Source organism: Peromyscus leucopus, chromosome 7 (genome assembly GCF_004664715.2).
Source record: "Peromyscus leucopus breed LL Stock chromosome 7, UCI_PerLeu_2.1, whole genome shotgun sequence".
NCBI lineage: Eukaryota > Metazoa > Chordata > Mammalia > Rodentia > Cricetidae > Peromyscus > Peromyscus leucopus.
Window position 1 is genome coordinate 6,446,941 of NC_051069.1, and position 12,544 is coordinate 6,459,484.

A 12,544-nucleotide genomic window follows, 5' to 3' on the forward strand; every position below is an offset into this window, starting at 1 on the left:
TCTTCTTGCATTTACTTTGGCCTTCAAAGATGGTTCATTGAGCATCTTTCCATCCATGGCTGCCTTCTTCTTCTTCTTCGGAAACCAGATGTAGAGGTCAAGGTATGTTGATGCAATCAAAAGAACCTTTAATATTCATAGTGTCTTGTACCAAACAAGTATGCAACATTCCATGACGGGGCATACAGGACTTTGAAGCAATTGCAGAGTCATTTGTCTTTAGGGGGAGGCACAGTGTTCTGTAATCTTTCCTTGATTCCAGGATGTGCAATGTCAGACCTCAGACATCAGCAGTATTGATCAATGTGGCATCTCATTACTGTGGGCCAGACTGAAGCAGGTCACCAGGAGAAAAGACCGCACAGCTTTGGGGAGCCAGGTGGGGTCCCCCTGCCTTCGACTGTGGGGTACGGCAGTCCCTGCTTGAGGTTCTCCTGCTGCACACTGAGGTGGTTCAATCCCAGAATAATGGTGCAAAGGCCTTCTGCTCTGAGTTTTTCCTCTCCACCCAGGGTCCAAGTGCAGCTGGGTGTGTTTCCAGCTTTCCCTTCTGCACGGTGACATTGTCTCTCGGTCGCCCTCTCATTGTGTAGTACCTCCTAGAGACTGCCCTTGACGGGATTTTTTTTCTTTCTTAATTGTCCATAAAATGATCACACATCATGCATTGTGGTTTCTTATATTTGATTAAAATAATTTTGATTACAGTTATTAAATATATGTGATATATGATCCAGCTTGCTAATTTAATATATATATGTATATATATATAAAATTCTAAAGAATGGCTTTGTTAGATCAAGATCTAGTCTGCGCTACCCACTGAGAATTTCTCCCATGAACTCCTCAACATGCCAAAGTCCTGCTGGTTCTGCTCGTCCTCAGCTATCTCCACACTCTATAACTCCCATTCTCTCTTCCTCAGTTTTCTTTCCATTCCCTCTTACCACAGAACACTGATATGATGGCCCCATGAGGGACACTCCTCTCCTTGGTTTCCTTAGCTGACCACAGCCCCAGTGTCCTCCATACATGCCCCGAGCAGATCAACTCCACTCTGTCTCTGTCTGTGTCTGTCTGTCTGTGTCTGTCTGTCTATCTGTCTGTGTCTGTCTGTCTGTCTGTCTGTCTGACTGTAGGCCTTGCAGTACTGCCTACTTCTCTTTCAGAACATGGGAACCAGCTGTAGTTCTGCAGTTATAGAACTCTTGATTAATGCTAGAAACTACCACTCAACTGAGAACTCCAGGGAAGCAGAAAACCAGCTTGATATTACTTGACACCACATCCCCGGACTCAAGTCAACTATTTAGAAACTGGCAGGCGCCTGCTAACTATGTCTGAAGGGATGGATGAACTTGGGTATCACGCATCTCCTTAAGCAGAGCGTAAGTTCCTAGAGTCCAAGCAGTTAAGGGAGTCAGAAAGAGCTACGGAATCATCAGAAGGCTCCTACTTTTATCACTAACCTTATGATGACCCAGGACAAGTCACATTCTTTGTTTTCTCACTAACCTGAGAATGATATTTAATAAAAAATACTATAGGTGTTTTGCAAGGCTGTGGAGGTGCTTGAAACCAACACAGTTTATCCCCAGTCCCAAGCTCCTAGCATCATGTGGGGTTCAGGGGCCATATTCTATGTGCTGTCTGCATGGATGTACTGATGGGCCTTCCTTCTGGGAAAGGGAGATGACATCACACAAACCTCCTGATGCTCAAAGTTTTGGTGCTAGAAGAGACCAATGAGCCTTGTGCTTCCCAAAGCTCTCTGAGGTTTCCCACACTTCAGGGCCCACTGGCCCAGAAGACATGAATAAACACCTCCTTGTTGTCTGCCTCTCATCTTCATTTTCAATGTAAAGTTGACCCCTTAGCCTCTGGGATCAGGACTTTACTATTAAGATGGATATTTACAGCTAAGTCTCACGAAACTTCTTCCATACCTCACCTCAAACATGGGTTTCCAACAGGTTATGAATCATCCTAACTCATTCTCCTTCTCTGAGTCAATTTTTTCATTGGCTACAGAGAAATGAATAGTAACAATACTGTCATTCACTTTCTCAGCTCACAGAGCTACACCCCACCCCAAGACAGGGTCCCATATACCCCAGGCTGGCCTTTAACTCAAACACAATATATAGCCAGAAATAACTCTAATTTTCCAATCCTTCTAACTCCTCCTCTTAAGTACCAGATAGAGGTGTGTACCACCAAGCTCAGTTTATGCTATGCTAGGGATACAGTCCGGGGTTCTGCAGATGCTAGGCAAGTACTCTAGAAACTGAGCTATATCCCAGCCTCTTATCTCACAGAGTGCTTTACAAATTAATAAGGTCACAGACATAAACACTTGATGAGTGAGAAGACAATCTAAAAGAAAGTTAATATTTCTCTGCATATTTTAAAATCCTGACTCTGTAACAGGAAAGCAACCTGCCGACTAAGTTATTCTTAGTTATGTCGATCATTACCCAAGATCTGCACTCAAGGCATGCGGACGGAACCTGAGAGGTGAGCCAATCTGTCATCATTACTCAGTTATCAAGTATCTCCTGGGGGCTGGCAGATACCCCCTGGAGAAGGGCATGCTGCGGGGATGTATTTTCTAATTGTTTCCACAGCTCAGCTTGCTGTGTCAGCGCCCTCTCAGAAAACCAGGCTGGTGAAGGAGTGCAAAGTAAATCACTAACTAGCACCTTGGTGGCTGGGAAACTCTAGAGGGAGTAGAAGAATGCACGTACACTCTGCAGGATAATTCCGGTGGGACGCCCCAGTAGAGTAGAAGACAGCATGCTTCTGCAAAGCACTGGGAATGCACTACTGACTAGACTCTGGCGCTCAGAGCTTCAAGCCGGTCAGGATTTCCTCTGTGTGTGATCTCTTGAGCAGCTCCGACAGGGACTCACTGGTGTCCTGGTGGAACATGGAGCCCAGACCGTAACCATCCGTGTTCCCACGCTCCAGTTGGGAGCTGCCCACCAGTTCCTGCATCCACTGGATGTCTGCCGAGAGTTGCTGCCTCAGAGCCTCAAACTGCACCTGCAGATGGTCTAGCTTCCTGGCCATGCCTCCGAGGCTGGCCCCTGTGGTCCGGATGTCTTCTCTCAGGAGCTTCTTCAGGGACTCCACCTTACGGAACTCATACTTGAGCTGGGACAGGTTATGGCGGGCATTCTCGTTCTCCTCTCGGTACCAAGCCTCCTTCTCGTTGTAGATAGCGACCAAGGCCTCCACATCATCCTGCAGGGTGTCATGGGCTCCCGCTAGGGCATGGCATCCCTTGTCCACCCGAGCCACATCCTCTACCACATGGGCAAAGCGCTCAAAGTTGACGTAAGTGTTGTTGGGGGGCATGCTTGAGTGGCATTTGAGGGTATACTCTCTCAGGCGTTTGGTCTTCAGCTGGGCAGGTTGTGTCTTCCACTGCTCAGGGGCTCTGGCTTCTGCTTTTGACTAGTAGGTGTTCAGACAGAAGAACCAGAATATTAACATGATATGTGCTCCACAGGGCAGTCCACGCTGCAGGCGGAAGGCACACACATGGCCTCTTTGGCATTCACTGCTCGGGTCAAGACATGGTAGGGAGAGCCAGGGTGAGGCTAGCACCGCTCCCCTAACAAGACCATAAGAGACGTTAAGGAATGTGGGGGTGCCGCCTGCATGCTTACTTCAGGGCAAAGGGTTCCATGGCCATTAAGAGAGGGTTACCACACACATAGCATTTCACAGAAGCTCGCACACACGAGCAGGCTGCAGCTAGAGCTCTGCAAACATCCACTCAAGGGCTGAAACGTGCAGGCTACGGCAGGCAGAGGAAGGAAGGCTGAAGGTATCTGCCTTTCAGGACACTGCAGCCTGGGCAAAAGCCAGCATGCTCAGCAAAAAGGAGCCCAAGGGGCTCTCTAGCTTTGGGCTCTGGGCACATCCCAACTTGGAAGATTATTGGTCTTCCCCATCCTCCAGGGAGTAAAGGAATTTATCATCTATAGGCCTCTACCCTTCTTATCTACACTTAGATCCTTTTTTGTGGGCCTTCTCTGTGAACAATGAAGGTAGTCTGAGGAGTGTTCAGCTAGTCAGCCCACAGAGCCGGGGCTGGAGCCTTGTTCTGAGTCCCTCTATCACTCCAATGTGCTTTTCATGCCAAACTCCCAGACTGTGAAAAACCAGTGGGCCCTCCACTGCGGGCGGGTTATGGGGATTCATTTTATGCCCTGACCCTCTCACAGGGAACAGAACTGTCCTAAGAGATCCGGCTTCTCTTCCCCATCAGGTCTCTGTCTCAGGACCCAATCCCTGAGACCACACAGTGCCTAAAGAAGCTACATGACAGACTTGCATTTCATCCTGTAGTGAGAGCCCAGAAGGCAGGAAAAGAAATGTACCCGATCACAGAGTCAAGGTTTTAGTGGCCAGAGATCTGGCTACAACATGACCTCCTACAAAGAACATTTTGTAAGCTGGCCTCTGAAGGAAACGTGTCTTAGCTGAGGTCTGTGATAGGTCCATTGGCTCTCTGAACCCATGAAATACAAACTTAAGGAAGCATAAGCCTATTTTATTTATTTTGGTTTGTTTTTGCGGTGCCCTGGTGGAACTCGCAGCCTCATGCAAGCGAGGCAAGCACTCCAGTACTGAGTCAGTATGACCCCACTGAACAAGCACAGGCCTCTTGAGGACCCCTGACCACTGCCAGAGATCAAGCAAAGGCCTGTTAACAGCCGTTTGTATTTGACTGCCACAGCCATCTCTGGGGGGCTGAAGGGAGACCTCCTGCTCACTGGAATTCATTCCCATGCCCTTACCATGATCCAGGGATGTCTGAGAGCCTCTTGGATGGTCAGCCGCTTCCTGCAACGAGGACGAGGAGACAGAGAAATTCCATGAGGACAATTGATGGGAGCAGTGGTCCATGTCTTACCTTTCTACATTCTTGGGCTGTGCCTTCAAGGCAGTACAGCTGCAGACAGGGCTGAAAACTGGCTGCGTTTCCAATACTCTAGGGAAAGTGGTCCAGGCAGAAACCTCAATAGAGACACCTTACCACGCAATCCCTCAACTTCAGTTCCGAAGTTGAAGACCCTAATTGGCACCCTCTCTTGAGCTCCCAGACTCCTCTGAAAGGCAGCTCTGCACTGCCAAGCCTCTGGTGGCTGCTCTTGTGTTTGCCTCCTAGGTATCTCCTCTGTCCTTTATCGCTCTACATACAGGTAGGTACTCCAACCTCGGCACTGCCCTACACAGGGAGACCAGGGAGGGCTTCTGCATATCACAGGACCCCACTCTGGCTCTCTCTGAAGCCTGTGAAAACCAGAGGACATATGACCCTGTCCCCTGCCCATCCAGGCCTTTCTCTGATGCTCACACAGAAAAGTCACAGTGTGGTGATATTATGTTCCCCAAAATATTGTAGACCCTAATAAACTTATCTGGGGTCAGAGAACAGAAAAGCCACTAGATATAGAAGCCAGAAAATGGTGGCACACACACACCTTCAATCCTAGCATTCCAAAGGCAGAGATCCCTTTGGATCTCTGAGTTCAAAGCCACACTGGAAACAGCCAGACATGGTGACATACATCTTTAATCCCAGGAAGTGATGGCAGGAAGTAAAAAGGTATATAAGGTGTGAAGACCAGGAACTAGAGCCTGGTTGAGCTTTTAGGCTTTTAGCAGCAGTTCAGCTGAGATCCATTCAGATGAGGTCTCAGAGGCTTCCAGTTTGAGGCAACGGGATCGGCTGAGAAGTTGTCAAGGTGAGGTTAGCTGTGGTCTGTTCTGTCTCTCTGATCTTCCAGCATTCACCCCAATACCTGGCTTCAGGTTTGATTTTATTAATAAGACATTTTAAGATTCCTGCTACATCACAGCTCTCTGCACAGTTTCTTGCCCATCCCTCTTCTTTGGCTATATAGCCATGAAGCTCAACCTGGGAGGGGTAGGATTAGTATGCTTCATCTCTCCCAATATCCTGGCCTCTCTGGGCCTGTCTGCCTCCACTCTCAACTTGAACAGGACTCAAAATGCTCATTGTTTGTCTTTCAAGTCAGAGTCCTACATCTGTATGGGGAAGACTGCACGCAATAACCCATGATTTCCAAATACACACGCATGCAAGCACGTACATGTGTATGCTCCTGGAGACAGAGTCATTTGTATTCTGGCAGGAGGAGATGAAGGCAAAAACCGAAATGACAAGATAAATGCCAAGTCATGGCCAGTGACACTTCTCAGCACCTGACCAGACTGGGCTACATGGCCCAGATGACCAAGTGAGGACAGATTAGCATGTCTTTGGAAGGCAATAGGAAAGGATGAATACCGGAGAAACCACAGTCTTTCTTTATCCTCTTACCGGGTCTCTTTCACAAGAAGCTTCCGAATGAAGTCTTTGGCCAGTTCGCTTGTCTGGCTGAAGAACTCCTCATCGAAGTCGTAACTCACAGCTGTGATGTTTGCCAGTGTTTCTTGCTTCGTGTCTCCCAGGAAGGGGGACGCTCCACTTAGTCTGAACACAATAGAGAAAGACCCATGTAACGGAGGGAAAGGAGAGACACATTGGAGTAACAGACTCAGGGAACCCCAGCTTGCTCTCTCCAGGCAACCAAACAATAGACTTTTCAGTGCGGTCCAATTCAATTCACTTTCTGGACCTCCGACTGAGTACCTGACCCAGGGAGATTGTGTTTAATGGACTCAGAAGCTAAAAGAAGAGACGGTAGTCCCTGGCAGAACAAAGTAAAATACAATAAGGGGCCAGACAAAGAAGTTGGGGAGCACAGGGAAGTGGGGGGGGGTTGCAGCATCATAGGATGGTTGAAGTTTGCACTCTATCTTAAAGAATGACCAGGCTGTCAACCATCAGAGAAGCTCTAGAAAGAACTTCCAGACTGAGGGAGCAACTTGAGCACAGCTTGAGAGGCACAGAAGGTGTACAAGATTTCGTCCCCACAGGGCTTGACAAGGGTGTATCATACAAGGACCCCCGAAGCACCAGCTCATATTTTAACTTCCCCCTTGAGCACCAGGTACCTCTACCCAGACACACCCTTGATAGGCATAAACCCCATGCACTCACTGCCTACCTGGATTAACCACACCATGCTAGAAAGAGCACTTTATTTCTGTTCCTTCGCCACATCTCACCTGGCTGAAATGTCACCAAACAGCTCTTGGCAGTCATTCCTGTCCCCATTGCTGCTTTCTTAGCCCAGGTAACAGCAAGGCCAGCCTGAGCTACATAGAGAAAGTCTGTCTCAAAAGACCAAGGGAAGGCTAAGGCATGATGGTGCACACCTCTAATCCCAGCACTTGGAAGGCAGAGGCAGGGAAAGGATCTCTATGAATTTGAAACTAGGGTAGTCTACATAGAGTCTAGGCCAACCAGAACTACACAGTGAGACCCCCATCTCAAAAAAAGTCAATAAATGTGGATGTATCTCAGGGGTAGAGTGCTTGCCTAGCACGTACAAGGTCTTTGGGGTCAATCCTGTGCTGTGGGATAGTCTGTATGTCAAATTACTCTGATTGGTCAATAAATAAAACACTGATTGGCCAGTGGCTAGGCAGGAAGTATAGGCGGGACTAACAGAGAAAGGAAATAAAAGAACAGGAAGGCAGAAGGAGTCACTGCCAGCCGCCACCATGACAAGCAGCATGTGAAGATGTCAGTAAGCCACGAGCCATGTGGCAAGGTATAGATTTATGGAAATGGATTAATTTAAGCTATACGAACAGTTAGCAAGAAGCCTGCCACGGCCATACAGTTTGTAAGCAATATAAGTCTCTGTGTTTACTTGGTTGGGTCTGAGCAGCTGTGGGACTGGTGGATGACAGAATTGTCCTGACTGTGGGCAAGGCAGGAAAACTCTAGTTACAACCCTGAGTACTACAAGAAATAGATAAATTGTCTTCTGTAACCCTGATCCATACTAGTGGCTGTAGAATTAATGGTCATTATTTTTGTCATTGATAAAATACAAATAACTTTTTATGAGTCCTAGGTCCCCAGTTTCCTTAAGACCAGAAATTGGTCTATATCACATGTGCTATGTCTTTGACCACCTCTTTACTATTCAGGGAGTTGATTTTATTCTATATCTCCCAGTTCAAATATATCTGACTATCTAGCTATGTATCTACCTACCTACCTACCACCTACCTACCTATCTACCTACCTACCTACCTACCTACCTACCTTACCTACCTACCTACTTAACTACCTACCTACCTTCTACAATTCCAGCCTCTCCCTCTGGGTTTCATAGACCTGTGCTCAAACCTCCAATGTAACTATGCTCCCACAGGGTGACACTAACTGTGGGGTGTATCTCCCACAGACACAGAGCCCAGGACAAGAAAATCCAACCCTCCTCCATGTCAGGATCCTGAGTTCCTGGCCCAGTGCTTCTGATAAAACAGGTTTTCAATGAAGCTGTGACAGCCAGGCCTGGTCACATGGGGCCTATAATCCCAGCTCTTGGGGAAGCTGATATAGCTTCACAAGTTCAAGGTCTGCCTGGGCAATTTGGTCTCTATCTCAAAAGGAAAAAAATTAAGAGGGTCCAGGTATATAATTCAGTGGTAGCACATTTGCCTAGCTATGTTAAATTACTCTAGGTTCAATTCCTAGTACCACAAAATAAATAAATAAATAAATAAATAAATAAATAAATAAATAAATAAATAAAGCCAGATCTACACAGTAAAACAAAACAAAGAAAAATAATATAAAATAAAATAAATATCAAGTTCAAGGATCATAAGAAGACTGTGTGGCCTGTAGAATTCTTTAATAGTTCAATGTGAAAACTACAATACTAAAGAAACCCAAGATTTAAGAACCAATAGGCGACTTCCCTGGCTCTGGAATTACAGAGGAAGGCTCCTTGGCCTTGGGCTGCAGCAGAGCCTGCTGGGGCCATGGCCCTCCCCTAGTGATTCTAACTGAGTGGATCTCGGGCCACGGTAGGTATTAAGAGATCTACTGTGCAGCCAGGGTTGAGGGTCTCAGCCGCAGCTGGGGAGTCACAGTGTGGCTGTACAGAGCTCCCAGCTTATGCTGCTGAGGACACTCCTTCACCTGTGGAACACTGGCCCTGGCTATGGGCTTTTACCCTGAAAATGCCATGAAAATAGGTTTTTCTGTGTGGGCTATGAAAGGGTAGCCACTGGGAACCACTGAGGGGCTGAGTGTCCACTAGCCAAAGCAGTGCCTTTAAAACTTGTGCAAGTGGCTTATGCCCACCCACCCCACTTCCTGTGGCAGGAAGCCCGTGATTCCTAATTTTCAGGTAAGAAAAACAGGTCTAAAGGTTAAGTACCTGCCCATGGCCACACAAACTGAAAGACAGTGCTAGTATCCTGTCCCAGATGAGGCCTAGTCCACTAAATCAATCAATCAATCAATCACACAAAACCACATATGCAGAAACTGTGACTTAAGTCACCAGATACACAGGGACAAGAAAGGGGGAAAGAAAGGAGGAGGAAAGGGGTGTGAGAGGGAGGAAAAAGGACCTAGGGATGAGAAGAGAGAAAAGAGGAGGAGGATGGGGCAGGTGTAGGCGCCTTCATGGCTGTCACAAGGATTCTGGTGAAGTAACGGTCTTCCGGTGAGCATATATAGTCTGTGGAACGCTGAGCTGAGCAGCCCTAGCTTGCCACAAAGGAATTTAGAAGCGAGCTGTGTAGGAGGCGAGGGCTGCTCTCCCAGACTCCCAGCCCTGCTCAAGTGTATGAAGTGGAGCTCCGAGCTCGGCCTCAGGTGCTCTGTGGACTTGACACATCTACTCCTGATGCCCCCCTGCCCCCCTCACTCCTCCTGAGCTAAGCAGCTCTGCACCCCAAGGCTGGAGATACTCACAGGATGTAGGTGATGACGCCGATGCTCCTGCAAAGGAGAGTCATGTCAGAGCTGTGTGGCTTCCAACCTCAAAGCCCCAAGGCAGTCACCACGCAGGGCCGAGAAGTCACTTCCTTCCCAGGTGGCCCCTGAATGCCATTTCAAGCCCCCTCCCTCCCACCCCATTCTGCAACAGACCCGAATGCAATTAGAGTCTTCACTTTCTGCACGTGGAATCAAGGACCCAAATTCAAGGTCTGACTTCTGTATTTGCAGACTCTGCCATCAGAGCATGTCCCTTAACCTCGGGGACCACTTTCCTTATAAAATGAGGACAATAAATAATAAGAACAGCCTCACAGGTGGCAGGATCTTAGAAAGGCAAGTCACGAGCTGGGCCAACTGTAAAGCAGTGTTCAAATAAAATATGTAAAGAACTGATCACTACTAGTACTACTAGCAGTACTACTAGAGAAACATATGCCTGGGACATAGGATACGCCTGTGGAGCACCTGATGGACTGATCAATGGAGCTCACTTAACTGTTACCTAGACCCCAGTCGGGGCTGGCCCAGGATGAGCCTGCGCTTGCCTCTGCCTCCCCCTGATGACAAAGCTCTAACTGGCCATGGGTCCCAGCCTCATTGCCTCCTGGCTCCAGGTCCAGTGCTCCTGGAGCATTACAGACTAGGAGGCTAAGAAACGTGAGTGTGAAGAAAGGCATGCTCAATGGCATGTCATCTAAACCAGGGGCTGAGGCCTTCTGCCCCTGGAAGGATCCCAGGCCACCACTTACCACATGTCGGCCTCCAGTCCCAGTGGCTCATAGTTCACGATTTCTGGAGCTGAAAGAAGTCATGTTGAGGAGTCAAGAGGGGGTAGAGATGAGAGGAGATGGTTCTAGGGAATTCTAGGGTAATCAGTGCCAAATGTCTCCATCTTGAATCTCCGATAGAGGGAGGGAGGAATATTCAAATGGTAGATGGAAATGATCAGGATGTAAGAATGTTGAGAAAATAAGTTGCTATGGACAGTGTGTGTTTCTACAGAAAGTCTGTGTTGAAATCTAATCTCAGGCAACAGTATAAAACAATGGAGCCTTACAGGTGATTAGGTCATGAGAGTAGGACCTTCAGAATAAAGTTAGACTCTTTTTTTTTTTTTTTTTTTTTTTTTTTGGTTTTTCGAGACAGGTTTCTCTGTGTAGCTTTGCGCCTTTCTGGAGCTCATTGGTAGCCAGGCTGGCCTCGAACTCACAGAGATCCACCTGGCTCTGCCTTCCGAGTGCTGGGATTAAAGGCGTGCGCCACCAACGCCCGGCTTAAAGTTAGACTCTTATAAAAGGTCCCATTGTTCCTCCTTCCATATGAGGACAGAGAAGGACACTGCATCTATGTGAAAAGGTCCCTCACAGACGCCAGGTCCACTGGCACCATCTGGGACTTTCAACAACCCAAATCGTGACCAACATGTTTCTGTTGTTTATAATCTATCCAGGTTCAGGTGTTTGTTTACGGCAGCTGGTCAAGGTAAGACTTGATTTCCTGGGAGAAATGACTCATGAACAAGCCTTGATGAAGAGAAAAAGGAAGGCACAAAGGAAGAGGAACGTGGGAAGAAGAAGGTTCAGGAAGAAGACATAGAGGTCATGTGGTAATATATTGTATCCCCAATGTATTGTGCATCCTAATAAACTTATCTGGGGTCAGAGAACAGAACAGCCACTAGATACAGAGGCCAGAAAATGGTGGCACACACACACACCTTTAATCCTAGCATTCCAAAGGCAGAGATCCATCCGGATCTCTATGAGTTCCAAGCCACACTGGGTATAGCCAAGCATGGTGACACACACCTTTAATCCCAGGAAGTGATGGCAGGAAGCAGAAAGGTATTTAAGGCGTGAAAACCAGGAACTAGAGCTGGCTAAGCTGTTAGGCGTTTGAGCAGCAGTTCAGCTGAGATCCATTGGATGAGGACACAGAGGCTTTCAGTTTGAGGAAACAGGTTTGGCTGAGGCGTTGGTGAGGTGAGGTTAGCTATGGCCTGTTCTGTCTTTCTGATCTTCCAGTATTCACCCAAATACTTGGCTCTGGGTTTGTTTTTATTAATAACAACTTTTAAGAGTTGTGCTATAGGCCCGGTGATGGGGAGGAACCCTGGTGGACAGACTCCAGACAGGTCCACGCTGTTGGGTGATGGGGAAGAAGGCAGAGAGGGCCTTCATCTTCCTCTGAGTCCTGCCTGACAGGTGGCATCATCTGAGGACATTCTGGGGGGGTCACTGAGTTAAGGTGATAAACCTGAGGGGACGCCGAACATGCCAGGGGACAGCTGGCTGCAGGGGAGGAGCGTGAGCCAAGCATCAGATTTAAAGCCATTAACACACAAGTGGAAGCAGGAGCTGGGCCAAAGATATGGTGGGTGACCAAGAGAGGGCAGAGCTCAGAAGAGAAGACTCTGCTATAGACACAAGAGGACCACATGCTGCCCAGAGCACCGAGGCCCCAGAGAGCCAATGCTGAACTGACACCCACTTTGTCCGCGACTTTTAAGAATGTAGTAAGAAGTGGATGCAGTACTTCACGAGAAGAGGGGTTCCTTCTAGCTGCTAAAACAAGAGGGAGAGCATGGGAAAGACTGAGATTATTTATCCAGGATACTGTCCAAACCATTGCATCTATGGAGTCTGT

General features: G+C 47.8%; 1 protein-coding gene across 3 annotated transcripts in view; it reads right to left on the reverse strand.

The window, feature by feature from the left end:
- The window catches only part of Dapk2 (death associated protein kinase 2), a 127,088-nt gene that overhangs the window by 13,447 nt on the left and 101,097 nt on the right, over positions 1-12,544 (reverse strand). For 2 of the 3 annotated variants that reach the window (XM_037207394.1, XM_037207393.1), the window contains 5 exons: positions 10,648-10,696; positions 9,872-9,898; positions 6,362-6,514; positions 4,812-4,857; positions 111-3,459 (listed from right to left, as the gene is read on the reverse strand). In XM_037207394.1, coding sequence (XP_037063289.1) covers positions 2,845-3,459; positions 4,812-4,857; positions 6,362-6,514; positions 9,872-9,898; positions 10,648-10,696 — 890 coding nt within the window. In that variant the 3' untranslated portion in view covers positions 111-2,844. Of the gene's footprint in view, positions 1-110; positions 3,460-4,811; positions 4,858-6,361; positions 6,515-9,871; positions 9,899-10,647; positions 10,697-12,544 lie in introns of those variants that run through there. The other variant, XM_037207395.1, reaches the window with a different exon arrangement.